At 49.5% G+C, this 17517-nt stretch overlaps 1 protein-coding gene across 1 annotated transcript in view; it reads left to right on the top strand.

Annotated features, from left to right (window-relative positions):
* PLEKHA6 (pleckstrin homology domain containing A6) overlaps positions 1 to 9007 on the top strand; it is a gene marked incomplete at both ends in the record, with an annotated part of 37920 nt that extends 28913 nt beyond the window's left edge. The window contains 6 exons of the mRNA XM_079723279.1: positions 90 to 196; positions 1067 to 1243; positions 2270 to 2437; positions 2515 to 2648; positions 3172 to 3317; positions 8892 to 9007. Coding sequence (XP_079579405.1) covers positions 90 to 196; positions 1067 to 1243; positions 2270 to 2437; positions 2515 to 2648; positions 3172 to 3317; positions 8892 to 9007 — 848 coding nt within the window. The remainder of the gene's footprint in view (positions 1 to 89; positions 197 to 1066; positions 1244 to 2269; positions 2438 to 2514; positions 2649 to 3171; positions 3318 to 8891) is intronic.
* Between the last annotated feature and the right edge of the window lie 8510 nt (positions 9008 to 17517).

A 17517-nucleotide genomic window follows, 5' to 3' on the forward strand; every position in this document is an offset into this window, starting at 1 on the left:
CATGGAGGGCGGGACTGAGCCTCTCTGAGAAGCAGGCTGCCCTGTGTCCCTTTTTACGGGACCCACTTGGCTACTGTGTCTCCCTGCAGTTGGCATTGTGCCCCCTCGGACAAAGTCACCCACTGACGAAGAAGTGACCCCATCAAGGGTGGTGAGGAGGAGTGCCAGCGGGCTCACCAATGGACTCTCCTCCCGGGTGAGTGCACGCCCGCAGCCCCCGAGAGCTTGTGCAGGCCTGAGCTGGGCTGGGAGCCCAGGGACCTCCGTGTGTCCACCTATCTATCACTGTTCAAGAAACCTAGGGCTAGAGGAGGAAGGTAGAACAAGAAGGAAGAAGGCAAGCGGAGGAGTTCTCCTTCAGGGAGACGTCACGGGACAAGGAAGCTATACATAATAAAGATATAAGAATATTTAACAAAATTATTGTAATGTGCCAGTGATGAAATACAAACGCAAAAGTCAGTGGTCAGAGTCGAATGTGCTGACCAGAGGCACCGTGTTAGTTTCCTGGGGTTTCTAGGAAGTTAACAAAACACCACAAACTTGGTGACTTAAGACAATAGAAGCTTATTCCCTCACCGTTGCAGAGGCCAGCAGTCCAGAATCAAGGTGTCCGCAGGGTTGGTTCCTTCTGGAGGCTTGAGGGAGCCTCCATTCCATGCCTCTCTCCTGGCTCTGGCTGTTGCTGGCAATCTTTGGCTTGTAGACGCAACCCCCTCCCCACCCCGCCCAACTGCCATCTCCACCTTCACATCACCTTCTACTCTACGTGTCTTCTTTTTTTCTGTTTCTTATAAGGACACCCATTGTTCGATTTAGGGCTCACCCTAATTGAAGATGATCTCATCTTGAGCTCCTTAACTTGATTATATCTGCAAAGACCCTATTTCCAAATATTTCCATTCACAGGTACTGTGGTTAGGACTTGGCTATATCTTTTGGGGTCCACTCTTCAACCCATTACAGGCAGGCTTCCCAGAGAAGGGGAATTTTAAGGGATTAAGGCAGATGAAAAATCTGGGTGGGGGGGTGAGGCACCAGTCAGAGCCCCGTTCTCCCACTACAGCAGGAGCGCCCCAAGAGTGCCGTGTTCCCTGGCGAGGGCAAGGTCAAGATGAGCGTGGAGGAGCAGATTGACCGCATGCGGCGACACCAGAGCGGCTCTATGAAGGATAAGCGGAGGAGCCTGCAGCTCCCGGCCAGCCCGGCCCCCGACCCCAGTGCCCGGCCTGCCTACAAAGTGGTAACGTCCTCCCAGCCCCCACAGGCATGGCCTGGCATCTGCCAACACTGCCCACGCCCAGGTCCCCACCAGCCTGGACTGGAGGGGTTGCAGGGAGGGAGGAGGTTTTAGTCAGGGAGAGACCAGGAAGGACCCAAGCTGGGCACCTGGGAGACCTGGGGGATGCTTGTCCCCCACTGGGCAGAGGAGATACTACAACAAGTGTTTCCTTTTTTGTGTTTAAAGAAAAATAACTCACAGAAAGGAATGCCTTGATTATTTTGGCTGAAATGAATTATACAAAATTCAGTTAAGAGAGGTTAGTACAAAATCTGCAACCTAGAAGTAGCCGTCACTTGTTTCTAGAGCATTTCCTATGTGCTTAACATTGGGCTGGGGGTTACTGAAGGTAATCATCATAGCTCACCATCACATGGCACAATATAAGTCACAATCCCTTTCATGTTATTTCATTTAGTCATTTCAAGGATGCTGGATTAGGAAGTATTACCCCCATTTTAGAGATAGGGAAACAAAGTCATGAGAAGTTAAGGGATCTCTGGGCCACACAGCTATTAAGTGCAGAGCTGGGAGTAGCCCAAACTATTGGCCTAATTTTTCTTCCCATTAAATTTCAGAAATACAAGAAAAATTATGGCCCATGAGTCCTGCCCTCAAATAGTTTACATTCTAATTGGTGGACTAGAACTTCTAGCATATGAAAAAATTAGAGATCAATATAAGACACACTGATTCAGTTGCCCAAAATGTTATATATGGCACAGGATGTGAACACAGGTACGGCAGGATGGGGACAGAAGACAGTGATGAGATTTCACCTTGGGGCCCTTGTAGGTGAGCAGGCTTTGGACAAGCAGCATGGAAGAAGGGTATCTCAGCAGTGGGGGGTGGCCAGGTCAGGCATGCTAGGCAGGGACAGTGAGGACACGGACATGGTTAGGGCTGCCTGGAGACGTGGGTAGCAGTGGAGGTGCCGCTGGCAGTGGGACAGAGGCCCTGCGTGGTCACGACGGTGCTGCCGCCTAGGTGCGCCGTCACCGCAGCATCCATGAGGTGGACATCTCCAACCTGGAGGCAGCTCTGCGGGCAGAGGAGCCTGGTGGGCAGGCCTACGAGACACCACGGGAGGAGATTGCCCGGCTCCGCAAAATGGAGCTGGAGCCCCAGCACTATGATGTGGATATCAGTAAGGAGGTGAGCAGAGTCCAGGAGGGGCCGGGCGGGGGGAAGCCCAGGAAGGGATAGAGGCGGTGACCTCGGTCGCTCCACAGCTCTCCACCCCAGACAAAGTCCTCATCCCTGAGCGGTACATTGACCTGGAGCCTGACACTCCCCTGAGCCCAGAGGAGTTGAAGGAGAAGCAGAAGAAGGTGGAGAGAATCAAGACGCTCATTGCCAAGTCCAGGTAACAGGCCTTGGGGTGAACCTCCACTTCCTCTACCCACCCTGGCTCCTACGGCACCTGGGACACTAGTGCCACTGAATCCAGTGCCTGGACTCATGCGGTTGGGGTTCCCGAGCCTCCCCAGCAGAGAGCTAATGGAAGCAGTGGTTCCAGGCAGCGGACCGGGCCCAGGCATGTGGCAGGGTTGGTGACGCTGCCATCGGTGCCAAAAAGACCTGCTGGGCTCGCGCACGTGCTGTCGTCAAGACAAACTGTTGGGTTGCCCTCCGGTGACTTCTTTTCCCTGTCAAGCCTGCCCTAAATAGTCACTTGACCCTTCTAATTCATTTCTAAATGGTGCAGGTAGGGGTCCCAGCACGCGTTTTGCTAGGGTCCCACTCACCCCAGCGGACAGGCTTGCTGGGAACCGGAGCCTGCATGTTCACAGGCCCCTGGATCCCTGCCAACGTCAGTCTGCAGGCCCCCCGAGCCAGTCGGACCATCCCGTCCCCGCCTCCATCTCTGTGTGTCTGTGCCTCTTTAGTATGCAGAACGTGGTGCCCATCGGCGAGGGGGACCTTGTGGACGTGCCCCAGGACTCAGAGAGCCAGCTGCAGGAGCAGGAGAAGCGGATTGAAATCTCCTGTGCCCTGGCGACCGAGGCCTCCCGCAGGGGCCGCATGCTGTCTGGTGAGAGGGGCTGGGCCTCGCTCCGCCAGGGAGACCGGCTGACCAGGCGTAGGGGAGGTAGTGCAGTGCAGCAGGGGGCCAGGGACAGAACAGGGAGATGTTCCTTGAGGTCAGAATGAGCCCTTATTGAGCGCCAGGGGCTGTGCTAGTCTCAGGGGGTGCAAAGGGGCCAGAGTTGCTGACATCTGGGAGCTCAGAGCCAGGATGACCCGCCTAGCTGCCGGATAGAGGAATGGCCAGAGGCCATGCGGGGAGCACAGGGAGCCATTCTACCTGGGCAGGTCCAGGAGAGGCCCAGAGAAGAGGCGATAACTGAGCTTGATTGGAAAAGATGCAAGTATGTACCAGTGGTGGAGTGAGGGCCAGGTATTCCAGGGTATTCTCTGACTTCCCATTCGTGCTGCATGCAAATAGCAGGAATGAAACGGGAAGATGGTACAAGCAGCCAATACAGTCACCACCTTGGCTACTGACCCAAACCCACTTTTCTGCTAAGAAAAGATGAGTACAAGGAACTGACTTCACACTGATACAAAGGCTAGTGGGTCTTAGTGGACACTATGGGGTTGCAGCCAATAGGATTCACTTCCCCTCAGCTTGAGGAGAAGCACCCCGGAATAGAGGAGAATGTAATTGGGAAGAATAGAAGAGACCCTATGAATGGGAGGCTTTGAGGTGGAGGAAGGACAGTGGTTAAGTCATTAAGCATGGGAGACAATATTCCCCCCTCCTGAACACGAAAGGTGCTTAGGAGAGGGAGGGGGGAATTCTGAAGGCCGGTCCAGACGGATGCCCTGGACGGATGCCAGGCTTGTGATGACTTTGGTTGAGGGGGCAGAGACAGGTGGTGCCAGCCAGAGTTATGGTAGCCTGGGCAACTGTCAGATTAGAATCGTGGCTGGACGCACAGAGGAGGGAATGGCGTTTCATGTTGGTGACTCGGAGTGTTTCAGTTTTTGCTCTTTGAGGCTCCATTTCCTCATCTGTAAAATTCAAATCAAAATACCTGTCTGGTGGCGTGAGGATGGAAACAAGGTGCGCTAAGCACCTAGCACCATGTCTGTCACCCAGTAACTGCTCAATAAATGCTAGCCGGCTGTGGTAGCAGTAGTGCTGGTGCTGGTGGTGGTATTAGTTGAAATAGCAATAGCTAAAGTAGAAATAGGAATGTTTTGTGGGTTTTCTAGCTATTTTAAATATGGATATTTTCAGAAACCAGAGGGTTTTAGGCTACAGCAAAGGAGATTTAAGTAAGCTTTAAGGAAGATCCTACTAGCGGTTGGCATATAAATGGACATTAGAATGGGTGGCCAGGGAAAGCCCTTGGAGATACTTCAGAAACAGGCTTTCAGGTGGGCAGGAGTTGAGGGCAAGAGAAGGGATGGGCTTCAGAGAGCCCCATCTTGCAGCCAGAACCGAAGGCAGCAGAACCAGTTTGGCTACAAGGAGGCTTCTGTCAACCGCCCCGTAGTTTACCTGCAAAATGAACTCGAAGCTTCCAAAGATCAAATTCCACACGCTCTGGGCAAAAGGCAACTTCCTATTTCAAGGGTTAGCGCATACAGCACTGTTAAAACTTCCCTCTGCCCTTTCCCCGTCCCAGCCCCTGGCTCTCTCTTCTATAGCTCCCCCGCCAACGGTGCCATGAAAACAAAACCCACCCTGGCTCTTCAGAGTCCCCCTTGATACACATGGGCTTATATTTCAGGGTCAGTGTGCTGAAAACAAATGGTCACCTTGCTTTTGCCAAGACCCCAACTACTTAAAAAATGGCTGTGGCAGGGCCAGACCTCAGACTTAGCCCACTGTCCCCACCACCCTGGCCTATGGCTCAGATTCCCAGAGCTGCAGCTCTGCCAGGCACAGCAGGCACTGTAGTGGAGGAGTGCTGGGCACAGGGGGCATGACGACAGTGCAGCGGGCAAGGGATGTAGTTTGTGCCTGAGTGGGGGTGTGTGGCCTGGATGCTGTGGTCGGTGGCGAGCTTGTAGCAGTTGTTGGTATACCTGGTGTGCAGTATCTGGGAAGATGCGGCAATTTTAAGTTTGTATGTGTGGCGTGATGTCATTGCAGTGTCTGTATTGGGTAATGGTTGTAGATACATATGTATGGGTGCATATACACGTGTGTTATGTGTGGGTGGAGGGAAAGTTTGAGTACAAATATAGGAGTGTCTCTGTGTGTGCAAAATGTCTATGGGTGTTGAGTGGAGACCCATTATGAGTACAGATGATGTTTGGGAAGGTGTTGACGTGAGTGTACAATACGTGGGTGGAGGTAGTGCTTATGAATGCACATGTTTACGTGTGATAGGCTTTCTTTGCAGTATGAGGAATGATAGAGTATTTGTGTATATGTCGCGCACAGTGTATGTACTGCACATTTGTGGACACACACCTGTGTGTGCAGGATGGAGAGAGCACAGCCTCATGAATGTGAGTACCTGTGACCGATTATGCCTGCAGATGTGGTAGCACTTGTGAACACACAACTGTAATAGCACATCTGTCCGATGCCTATCCATTGCATATGTGAATTTATTTTGATGGATATATTCCTAATGTGTTTAGTATTTTTCTGACTTCTTAAAGAGGTTATATTTAGCAATCAATCTTTCTTGCTCTCGCTCATTTAGTATCATTATAAACGTCCTTATTTTGCTGACCTCTGTGGAAGGGATGCCCTTGGGGGCTGTAATCCATACAGATCTGTTTGTAGCCCTGCTAAATGCTACCAAACTGTTACACTTTTTTTTGGTAATAGATCTTTATTAGAGTATAATTGCTTCACAATACTGTGTTAATTTGTGTTGCGCAACAAAGTGAATCAGCCATATGCATACATATATCCCCATATCTCCTCCCTCTTGCATCTCCCTCCCACCCTCCCTATCCCACCCCTCTAGGTCGTCACAAAGCACCAAGCTGATCTCCCTGTGCTATGCTGCTGCTTCCCACTAGCTAACTATTTTACATTCAGTAGTGTATATATGTCGATGCTACTCTCACTTCGCCCCAGCTTCCCCCTCCCACCCCGTGTCCTCAAGTCCGTTCTCTATGTCTGTGTCTTTACTCCTGCCCTGCCACTAGGTTCATCAGTACCAGTTTTTGTTTTTGTTTTTTTTAGATTTCATTTATATGCGTTAGCATACAGTATTTGGTTTTCTCTTTCTGTCTTCACTCTGTATGACAGACTCTAGGTCCATCCACGTCACTACAAATAACTCAATTTCATTTCTTTTTATGGCTGAGTAATATTCCATTGTATATATGTGCCACATCTTCTTTATCCATTCGTCTGTTGATGGACACCTAGGTTGCTTTCATGTCCTGGCTATTGTAAACAGTGCTGCAATGAACATTGTGGTACATGTCTCTTTTTGAATTATGGTTTTCTCAGGGTATATGCCCAGTAGTGGGATTGCTGGATCATATGGTAATTCTATTTTTAGTTTTTTAAGGAACCTCCATACTGTTCTCCATAGTGGCTGTATCAATTTACATTCCCACCAACAGTGCAGGAGGGTTCCCTTTTCACCACACCCTTTCCAGCATTTATTTTTTCTAGATTTTTTGATAATGGCCATTCTGACCAGTGTGAGGTGATACCTCATTGTAGTTTGTTTTATTTTTAATAAATTTATTTATTTTATTTATTTATTTTTAGCTGCGTTGGGTCTTCGTTGCTGCGCACGGGCTTTCTCCACTTACCGTGAGCAGCGGCCGCTCTTTGTTGCAGTGCGTGGGCTTCTCGTTGCTGTGGCTTCTCTTGTTGCAGAGCATGGGCTCTAGGCGCATGGGCTTCAGTAGTTGTGGCGCACGGGCTTAGTTGCTCTGTGGCATGTGAGATCTTCCTGGACCAGGGCTTGAACCCATGTCCCCTGGATTGGCAGGTGGGTTCTTAACCACTGCGCCACCAGGGAAGCCCCCTCATTGTAGTTCTGATTTGCATTTGTCTAATAATTAGTGATGTTGAGCATCTTTTCATGTGCCTCTTGGCCATCTGTATGTCTTCTTTGGAGAAATATTTTAAAGTTATTATGTCTAGTTTTTACAGAAGATTTTCTCTCTTCAGTTATGCCTTATATAGATGTCAGTGGGCCTCTCAATTCCTCTCTCTCTCTCCTGATTTTCCTGTTTCTAATCTCTCATGGGCTAGAAACTCAGCAAGTCAACATATATCAGAATTGTGTATAAATAAGAGTAACTGGACTCCAAGGAGCTCTTCAATGAATAAATTGTAAGAGCTTCACTGCATGTACATTGTAACATGTATTTGGCTTCCTTGAGATCTTCCTTGCTTAGGTTTTGATTTTTTGACTCTTTTAAAAGTTGAAGTTGCCAGACAACTAACCATTATTTGTGATACGGACATGCACACGAATGTGTGTTTTGAAAGCACTTGTGTATGTATTTGTATGGCAAGTTACAAGTGTGTTGGGTCATGTGCAAGGCACAGGTTCAGAAGTGCCCATACATACACATCTGAGTTATGTGTGCTGAGCAGAAAGGTTTCGTATTGCTGGATCCCATGCACAGACTGTGGATCACCTCCTGTCGGGGAGAGCACTGCGTGTCTTATGTATGTATGTGGGCGTGTGTAGATATGCGTGGGGCTGCATTGGCCCTTTCTCTTGTGCAGAGGCCAGGGAAGGCGATGAGGTCCAGGGTAGGGTGGGAGCAAGGGACTGGGAAGTTCAATGCCAGGATCCCTCTCTTGGGGGAAACACAGTGTGACCCTGGCTGAGGTCTGGTTCTTCTCTGAACCTGAGTGAGGATGTTCTCTCACAGCTGCACCAAGGGTGCACAAGGGCCCGCAGATGGTGCAGAGCTTGTTCCTAACAATACGACTCCCCTTTCCTTGTCCTTCATTTTGCTGTTCTCAACATGAAATAATAATGATAATAGAGTAAAATCTCATTAATTCGAACGTCAGCACTTTAAGGCCTTTAATGATCTGTTTAGGGGTGGATTGGAATTTGCCTTTCCTGGATTGATGAAAAGAGATATTAAGCGACTGTGGGGAATCGTTTCTGAACCCTCCAGCCTAAGTTAACCGACTGGCTTGAAGCCTGTCAGAAACCTCTGTTTGCGTGGAATTGATAAACACGGCGATCACTTGGATTGAGTCACTGAATGAGGGCCTGATGGTTTGGATTAGTGTGATTTTACTGCACTATTAATCATTATCACTAGCGATATCACTGCCTATGAGGTGCCATCCCTCATTCTGTTCCACAGTCGTGGAAAGGTACATGTATCTCCCGGTTGCAGGGATGGAAGGGGAGCCCTGGGCTCAGAGGGGCTGGGCCTCGCCCACAGTCACACTGGTTCTCAGCAGAGCCTGGATTGGGCCGGGGCTCCCCTGGGGCCCCATGCTCTCCTCCATGGCGCCCCTGGAACCAGGCCAGCTCTGCCTCAGCTTGAACAAGTTCCCAAACTCAGCTCTCCTGCTTGCCTCCTGCCTTGCTCCCCGCACCGCACGGAGGGGGGCCTCGCTTGCTCTGGGCGCCCAACCTCCCTCCTCCCACCCCCGGCCGCCCCTATTCACTTCCCTGTTCATTTCTGTTTCCAGTGCAATGTGCCACCCCAAGCCCTCCCACCTCCCCTGCCTCCCCGGCTCCACCAGCCAACCCCCTATCGTCTGAATCCCCACGGGGCGCCGACAGCAGCCATGCCATGCGGGTCTGAGCTCTGACGTAAGCACTTTTCTACTGTATTTCATCCAGCCCAGGGGGCGGGACCCCTTCCCTCACCCCACTGAGCCACCTGCACCCTCTTGTTCCATCCGGCACTGCTTCTCCCCTCACCCCAGTGCCCCTTGCCGCTCTTTCCCATCCATCCATCTGCTTGAGCCTGCAAGCGTCCCCACGCAGTGCCGGGCTAGAGCCGGCTGGCAGGGCCGCTTCTTGGATGCTGCAGTCCCAGTGGCTTTGCTTCTCCAGAAGCAGACGGGAACAGAGCTGAGGCCTCTCCTGTCCGCTGAGGGACTGTCCTGACTCCCACCCCTGCACTTCCTGTTGGCCAAGAAGCCTGCCATCTGTTGAGATACACAGCAGTCCTGCCTCAGAAGCCCCCAGAAGCTGCTTGTCCCAGATCTTATTTCGCCCAGACCACTCCCAGATCTTACTGTAAATTAAAATAGCACTGGACGATTCTAGGCAAAGGCTGTGTCCCTTCTTTCCCCCTAGCACGCAGCTGCTCAATATCAGGCGAGTGAACAAGAACTGACTTCTACTCGTTTGTTCCCCTCTCTCAGGGTTGAGGGGTGGGCGGGTTTCCACAGGTTTTTGCAAGGCAAGACTTCTCTCAGGGGAGGGTGGGCTGGAGGGTCTGCCCCTCTGTGCAGCGCTTTTCTCACCCGTGTCTCTCTCCTCCAGTGCAAGCCCTGGCCGAGGCCAACGCCGTGAAGCTCCACAGAGCCACGTTCTGAAGCCCGCCTCTGCCCATCCTGGCCCCCTGGCCCCCCGCCCCCGTGCTCTCATGGGAATGCCACAGAGAGCCAGGCTGGGGGCTGGGGTTCTGCCGAGAGGAACACAGATGCCTCAGTGTCCACATACCCACAGCGCCCGGCCCTGAAGTCCTTGCTGCTCAGACGGTGATCCTAGGCCAGGGCGTAGGATGGTGGGGTGAGGAGTGCCATCCTATCTGACGCCCACCGCACAGGGAGCCTAGGTCTAGCTCTGGCTGGGGTTGGGATGGCCCTACTGGAACACTCCCTGATGGAGAAGATGCCCTGCTGGGGAATGCGCCCTGGGCTGTCTTAGGTTAGGACTCCTGACACCGAGAACAGCACCCACCCTCACCCCCTTCCCCCATCACCCCCGCCGTCCTGCCCCAGCTGTGCCCAGGGTCTTGGCACATCTCTGCTTATGGGTACTCCTTTGGGGTCCAGTGGAGACTGACCACCCTGCCTGAGCCAAAGACAAGATGATGAGAGATGGGGAGAGGCTCCTCGGCTCCCAGAAGACAGTGCTGGCTGTGGATAGAGAGCAGCAGGTCTGTGCAGTGTCTGAGGGCAGGTCGAGAAGGGTAGCAGAGAGAGAGGGAGAGGTCTCAGGAGAGTGGGAGGAAAGGGAAGCAGCAGGACTCATGCGCAAGTAGGAGGAGGACGACGGAGATGAGAAGGGGTAAGGGGTTGGTTTCCCCAGGGTGGAACCTTCGGTTAGTGCCAGCTGTTGGCTCTGCTTCTCCCACCTCGTCCCCAGGATCAGCGGGGCTGCCAGACCGAGGACCTGCCATGGAGCACACTGCTGTGGGTATGGAGGTGTGAGCTGAGGGGCCGGGCAGCAGTCGTCTGGGAGATGGCTCTTTCTAGGTCTGGGCCTGGTTCTGGGGTCAGGAGCAGAGAGAAAGACCTGTCTTATGGAGGGTGTGGTCAGCCTTGGGGCCTTTCCTAAACATTTCTGTGACATTATCTTGTCTCCCTTCCCCCTGAAATGTGCTGTGGGCCAGCTGAGCATGTGCCCTGGAAAGAGGGAATGTGGCCTTAATCTGGTAGGCCAGATTCTGGGGCCCTACCCTGCATCCCAGGCATTCCAGGCATCCCAGATGAGGACAAGTTGAGGCTGTATGGAAGGTCTCCCTTCTAGCTTGGCTCACTCACAACCCACCTACCCAGGGAGCCAGTAGTAGAGAGACAGAAGCAAAGCCCATTCTCCCTATGCTCCACCCACCTTCAGATGAATGTAGCCAGAGAGGATGGAGGAGAGAGAGTGAAGCTGAAAAACCTTGGCCCCTAGGCCTTCTCTTTGCCAGAGTTGCTGCCCAGAGACTTCAGTCTGACCTCCAGTGGCCCCAAGAATGATTACTTCATCTTCCAACAATTCCTCTCCACTCCTTCATGGCTGGGACAGTTATGGTTCATATGCAAGTAAAGTTAACAATTCACTCAACAAGTATTTATTGAGCACCTTTTATGTACCAGGCACTGTTCTAGGTGCTTAGGATATTCTCATGCTTCTGAGGGTTTACAGACGGGATTCCACTTACCTTCACTTCTAGCAGGTTTTGTGAACGTGACCCTTGGCTGCAGTTGCCATCTTCAGCACAGCTCAAGCACCCCAAACCCGTCCCTTCCCCCCACACACAGACTGGCAGGTGGGATTGGCTCCCAGGTAACCGTCTCTCCCTTCTCCATCTTCTCCCACACCTTATCCATCCATAAGAAACAGATTTTTCGGGGCCTTCCATGCCTTCCCCTTTCTTTGTCTGTGTCTGCTTTTTTTTTTAAGTGATATTTTTAGAAATACATGTAAAATACCAAGGATTAATGTCTGCCCCTCTGCCACCTCTCTCTCACCTCTTATTTCATAAAGCTGGCTCTTTATGTTGCTTTACATGCCTTAATATATGTTTTATGAAGATTATACATATTATAGATGTATATGTAATATATATATATATATATTTGTTTGGATGTCTGATCCTTTACTAGAACTCCTGCCCAGGCCCATTTTCTCTCCTTTACTTTCCACATCATTCCTAGCATACTGCAGCCATACCCCATGCCTTTTAATCCAAAGAAGGGGAGAGGAAAGACTTATTTTAAGACAGATCTATTTTACGCTTTTGTTATAAAAGCAAATCTATTTTCAAAATGTGCAATGTCTGAATGGAATTGGCAAATGATATGAGGAGACTGGGACGGCTGCCTCTAGGTCCAACGCTCCACCCTTCCCTCCTCCTCGGCAGCTTCCTTCCTCCCATTCCCCAGTCTGCAAAGGGCTGGTCCCCAGAGCTCACCCGGAGAGGATCTTGCCAGGGCAGGACATTCTCTTGCAAGTCCTGGTCTAAGGATTTTATTACACTGTCAACTTTTGATGACCCTCTAGGGTTATTGGGTGTGAACCCTCTTTGAGGAAATGTTTACAGTTGTGTGCACAAAAGTACAGCCTTGCAGGCACACCCCCCCCAGATGCGCTCCTGGACCACCTCCTTTATCACCCCGCTGGAAAGGGCAGCCTACGCCAAACAGCACTGAGAATGTCAGTCTATTCTTTGATGGACCTAGAATATGGTGCAACGGCCAAAGGAAACAGTTTGGCATCACGGGTCCTTCGGGGCAGATACATTCAAGTTCCTTGGACTTTTCACACTCCTTTTCACTTGATCCCTCACTGGTCTGGGTGACACCTATGGCATCTGTCTCCCTCTGTGACCTTTCATCTGGGGGCCATTGTTAAGGGGATGGTACCCCAGTCTGGCATCCAGACTGCGAAGTCAGCCCAGAGGGTCCCACGGACAAGGTACATCTCAGACTTTCTTGCTGCTGGGGCCCTGAACTAAGCCAGCTCAGCCTTCCAAACTGCTTATCGACTACTGAAGTGGGCAAGCGGCTCTCGCCTTGCAAGAATTTGGGCAGAATGGATGTCTTTTGTCCAGATCTGGAATCAAGGGTTTTGGAATCTAGCGCAGAGCTCCTGGCCAGCATTTGAAGCCTGGCTTCCCACTTTGACATTTGCTGGCACCCTATTCCCAGCCTAAAGCAGCTTGCTATGGATGAAGGGGGCCTAGATGGAGGCCCAGGGCGAAGTAACCGACCTGGTGACAGCCCTGGTTACTAATCTAGGGTCTTCCCAATTAGCACATTACCTCCCTCATCAATAACCAAGAAGCTGTAATCAAATACTAATACCGTCACTTTAGAGTTTTTCTGAGGTTGCAAGCTGTGCACACTTGCCTTCCTTGGTGAGAGGGATCCTCTTGGAGCAGGGCTGACTATAGCAAGACAGAATTAAATCCTTTCCCTTTAGGTACCCCCCGACAACCTGGCAGCTCTTAAAACTAAGGAAAATATGAAATATACATATATATATATACACATATATCTATTTATGCACATATTGGGGCCAATTTGATTTGCTAGTATTAGACAATAAACCATACAAGGAAATTTATGACTCAGTGTCTTCATTTAGTATAAAAGTGACCTTAGAAGAAGAGTTAAGGTTAGATAAACAGAGGGCATCTCTGTCAGGGGACCAAACAGCCGTACCAGCCCCTTAGCGTCTTTCTAGCCGATGAGCCCCTCCCCAGGGAGGGGCCATCCTGACTGACAGGCAAAAGCTTGCTTCCCTCTCAGCAGCATTCTTTTTAGATATAGGTACTGAAGCACCCAGTGAGTTCTGCATTTGTATCTTGCAAGTTTGTATAAACCCAATGCAGGGAATAAATGGTTTGTACAAGTGGTGTGTCTCTGGCACTCTGTGTCCGTGTCTGCCTGTGGCTGGCCTTGCGGGTCCATGAGTGTTTACGTGCTTGGCAGAAAAGGGGAGGGGTATCTGGGGCCATCCTTCCCTAAGAGAACTGGGTTCAGAGCATATGCACCACCCATTGCCCCATGCCTTGGGCTGTACATCTCAGCCTCCCCAGGCAGGGATCCTGGAGTTCTCAGAAGCATGCCACCTCCCCATGAACTAGGGAATGATGGTTTGTTGTCAACACCACTGTCATCTTTTCGATCCAGGTGATCCCAGATCAAGGTTTGTCCCAAGGTCCTATACAATGGAAATATCAGATTCTTCAGGCCCTGGAAGCTTCCACTGAAGGTGGGGGCGGGGGGTGGTATCAGAAAGGTGGCCCAAATTCTTTTCATCTAGCCTCAGTGTTTTTGGGTCATTTCTCTTGACAGATACTCAGTGGTTATCCCTTATTGACACTCAGTGTGAAGGATTTTACCAGAGCTGCTCAATTTGAAATGGTTGTGAGGAGTGAGAGTCAAGAAGCCCTGTGAATTCTATGGGGCGGGGGGTGGAGAGACAATGTGAGCCCAGGACAGCAGCAGGCTTCCCTGGGCTTCTGCAGGATGTCTGGGGAGAGGAGGAGGCATTAATGGTTCAAGAAAGAGGATGTAGGAAGGCAAGCTTCTTGTAATTCTTGATTAGCCTCAGTCTGGTTCTAATGGCTGATTTTGAATTCTGGACACCTCTTCTCATCCCTAAAAGGCTAGTGGAGTATGTATTTTGTATCTATCCTCTATCTATCTATACTTTTTAAAATAAGTAAAATGACTGGATTTTGGATTTTGTAACATCCCCGGGAGTGCTATAAACCTTGATGTCCTTTGCGAAGCAGGGAGAATTGGGACCAGATACAGGCTCAAGACAGACCTTTAGAGCTGGAGGAGGTATACTGGAGAAATTGTCAGTTTCCAGGACCTGCCTCTCTGTCTGCAGCTTCCCCTCTAGGCCAAAGCCATTGACTTGGAGAGGAGGTGGAATGTGAGAACACAGGGCACTGCTGGGCGCTTCTTTCCAAGCATGATGCTCACAGGTCCCTGGCCGCTCCACCCTCTGGCCCGGATCAGCCCTTCAATCAAGCCAGGCTGGGGTTGCCAAAGGGGGCAGTAGTCAGGAACTATAAATGAAAACGCAACTAGCAGAATGCCTTTAAGGAGTAGTGCTCTGTAATTGTGTGGTCGTGTATTTATTCTTGAAGAGAAGCATGCTAGGGTCAGGCGGCAGCCAGGCTTCAGACCCTGCTGCTGACAGGGAATGGGGGTCATGCCACATGCCCCCTTATCTCTAAGCCTCCAGTGCAGAACTGGCTCACCCCATTGCTGAGATTGATGGAGGAAAGGAGATGCCATGCTCAACTCCTGGCCCCGCTCCTTGCTAGCTGCATGAAGATTTGGACAAGTCACTAAAATTCTTGAGTCTCAGTTTCCTCATCTGTGAAATGGGGATATTAACTGCCATCTTGTGGAGCTCTCAAGAAAGTCAAGTGAAAAAATGGATGAAAAACCCTTTGAAAACTCAAATTCATTTACAAATGAGAGGAGAGGGTGGTGACACTGTGTTGGCCCCTTGGCTGCCTTTAGGGATATGATGAGGGAAGAGGGAAAATGTTTCCCAAGGTCTCCCCTTTGCTGGCTCCATAGCCTTCGCTGGAGGACGTCAGCAGGGGCCCTGTTGTCAGCCATCTGAGGTGTCCTCCCCCTGCCCACTTCCATTCCTCCAGCCCCAGGGAGTAGCTGCACTATCCCAGCCCTTCCCCACGTTGATCAGGACAGGCTTTCCAGGGCCTACGTCCTCCTCCCTGGGGTTGCCCCCATGAAGGGGGCCCCTCTCCAGGAAGATGGGCTATAGACAAACCCCTTGGGGCCCAACTCTGGTGCCCAGTGCTGTAGTCTGAGAATCAGGTGAAGAGGGCCCAGCTTCAGGAAGGTTCAGTTCTGAGCTTACAGGTGGGCTCCATTGTTAGGGGAGGTATTGTTAGCTGCTATTTTATACTCCTGTTGGAGCAGTTTAAAACCACAATTGAGAGGAGATCAGAAGTCTTTCACATAACAGCATTTAACAGTGTACGAATAACAGTAATATTAATAACAGTAATTATTATAACTATACTAGAATAATAAGAACAATGGCTCGTTATCTACTATGAGCCAGGTACCTGGTTCTATGCACTTCACATGCGTTTACTCACTAATTCTCATTATATCTTTACGTGATAGGTACTATTATTATCAAAGGAACTGAGGCACAGAAAGGGTGAATAAAATATCTGTCTCACGGAGCTAGGATGAAGCCCAGGGCACTCCGATTTTATAGCCTGAGCTCTTAATCTACCAGTTTCAATGGGGATGATACCGCCCCCTAGGGGTGATTTTGGAAATTTTCAGGGGAGCTTAAGTTGTTTCAGGGCTAAGGGGGCAAAACTCTTACTGGCATTTAGTGGCTGCAATACACAGGGCAGGTTTCCAAAATAAATAATTGCTTTCTGTCCTGCACGACTTTAAAATGTACAAATGGACTAAACCCACTACCAGTATGTCAGTCATACTGGAATTCATAATAGTCCTAACAAGTTTTTATAAGCTAAGTTTTTTTTTTAAATAAGTTCTATGAATAACTCAGTAAGCTAGGAGATGGTTATTATGGAGAAGGCTCTTAAGTGGAATAAAGACATTGTCTCAAAATTGTTGAATAATCTACTCCACGCATTGTCTACACAATGTATTCTAACATTGCAACTACTGTATATTTGGTTCCAGTGCAGTAGGGTCTTACTGAATAAGCAAAGAGGCTGACTGAAAACAGTTAACAGAGGAGCTCTGAGAGAACCAAACATCATTAGAGCAAAGATACTTGAAATGCAAGGGGTCTCCTTGGATCTCCTCAAGAAATGTTTTTAGAAATTATTTCATATTATTGCCTCCTTTAAATTTTTAAAGTTTTTTTTACAGCCCAAAGACGAACACCTATGTTGTAACAATTATATGTGGAAATGTTTTGGGGAATTGCCTGTTGTTTTTCTATTTTTCTCTGACACACTCCCAGGGGTCCACATTCAATTTCTCTAAACGGCTTATATCACCACTTCTCTTTCCAATCCATCCTCTCTTCCCCATTGCCTATTGGAAATATATGATCTCCAAGGCCTTTTAAGGTCCCACAGACTGAATTTTGCCTCAACACATGATGGCGTTTCAAAACACAGATCTATGTGTCTGTGACATGTCGCCACTACCCCATCCCATGTGGTAACATGGGGAGCTATTTAAACAACACACACAACAAACGCAGTTTTTGGTTGGTTGGTTGGTTTTTTGGCTGTGCAGCACGGCTGGCGGGATCTCAGTTCCCTGACCAGGGATTGAATCCGGGCCATGGCTGTGAAAGCCCTGAATCCTAACCACTAGACCACCAGGGAACTCCCTCAAACTCAGTTTGTTTGTATTCACATGGTGTTTCCTCAGTGTCTCCACCTTGCCATCTATAACTTGCTTTGCTATGTTAACTCTACTTCAGTGAAGTTTATTTCCCTCTTTTTTTTATATGCAAGGACCTCTGGTCTGTTTTTACTTAGCTAACATTAGTTTTTATTCTCGTATTCACTCCCTACTGTTTTTTCATTTTCTTTTATGGAGAGAGGGGTTATTTGGGTTTTTTGGAGGGGTGGTGGTATATAATGGTGGTCTATTTCTCTTAAGTTCAAACTTATTACAAGTAGGTGCAAGCAATCTGCCTACTTATGTCTTCTGTTAAGTCTTGCCTGAACACTTATATACTGAGAGACATTGTGTTTTATTATAATTTTTTCTTCTTTATTATAATTAGCTTCGAGGGTTTTTTTTAATGATGTATGTAGACTGGTCATATCACCTATGAATTGCACTGCAGGATAGAGGGAACATTACAGAGGGAATGCTGGCTCTAATGGGATTGAGAACCACCGCTCTACAATGAGAGAAAGGA

This window comes from Hyperoodon ampullatus (genome assembly GCF_949752795.1).
Source record: "Hyperoodon ampullatus genome assembly, chromosome: 2".
In the NCBI taxonomy this organism is placed as follows: domain Eukaryota; kingdom Metazoa; phylum Chordata; class Mammalia; order Artiodactyla; family Ziphiidae; genus Hyperoodon; species Hyperoodon ampullatus.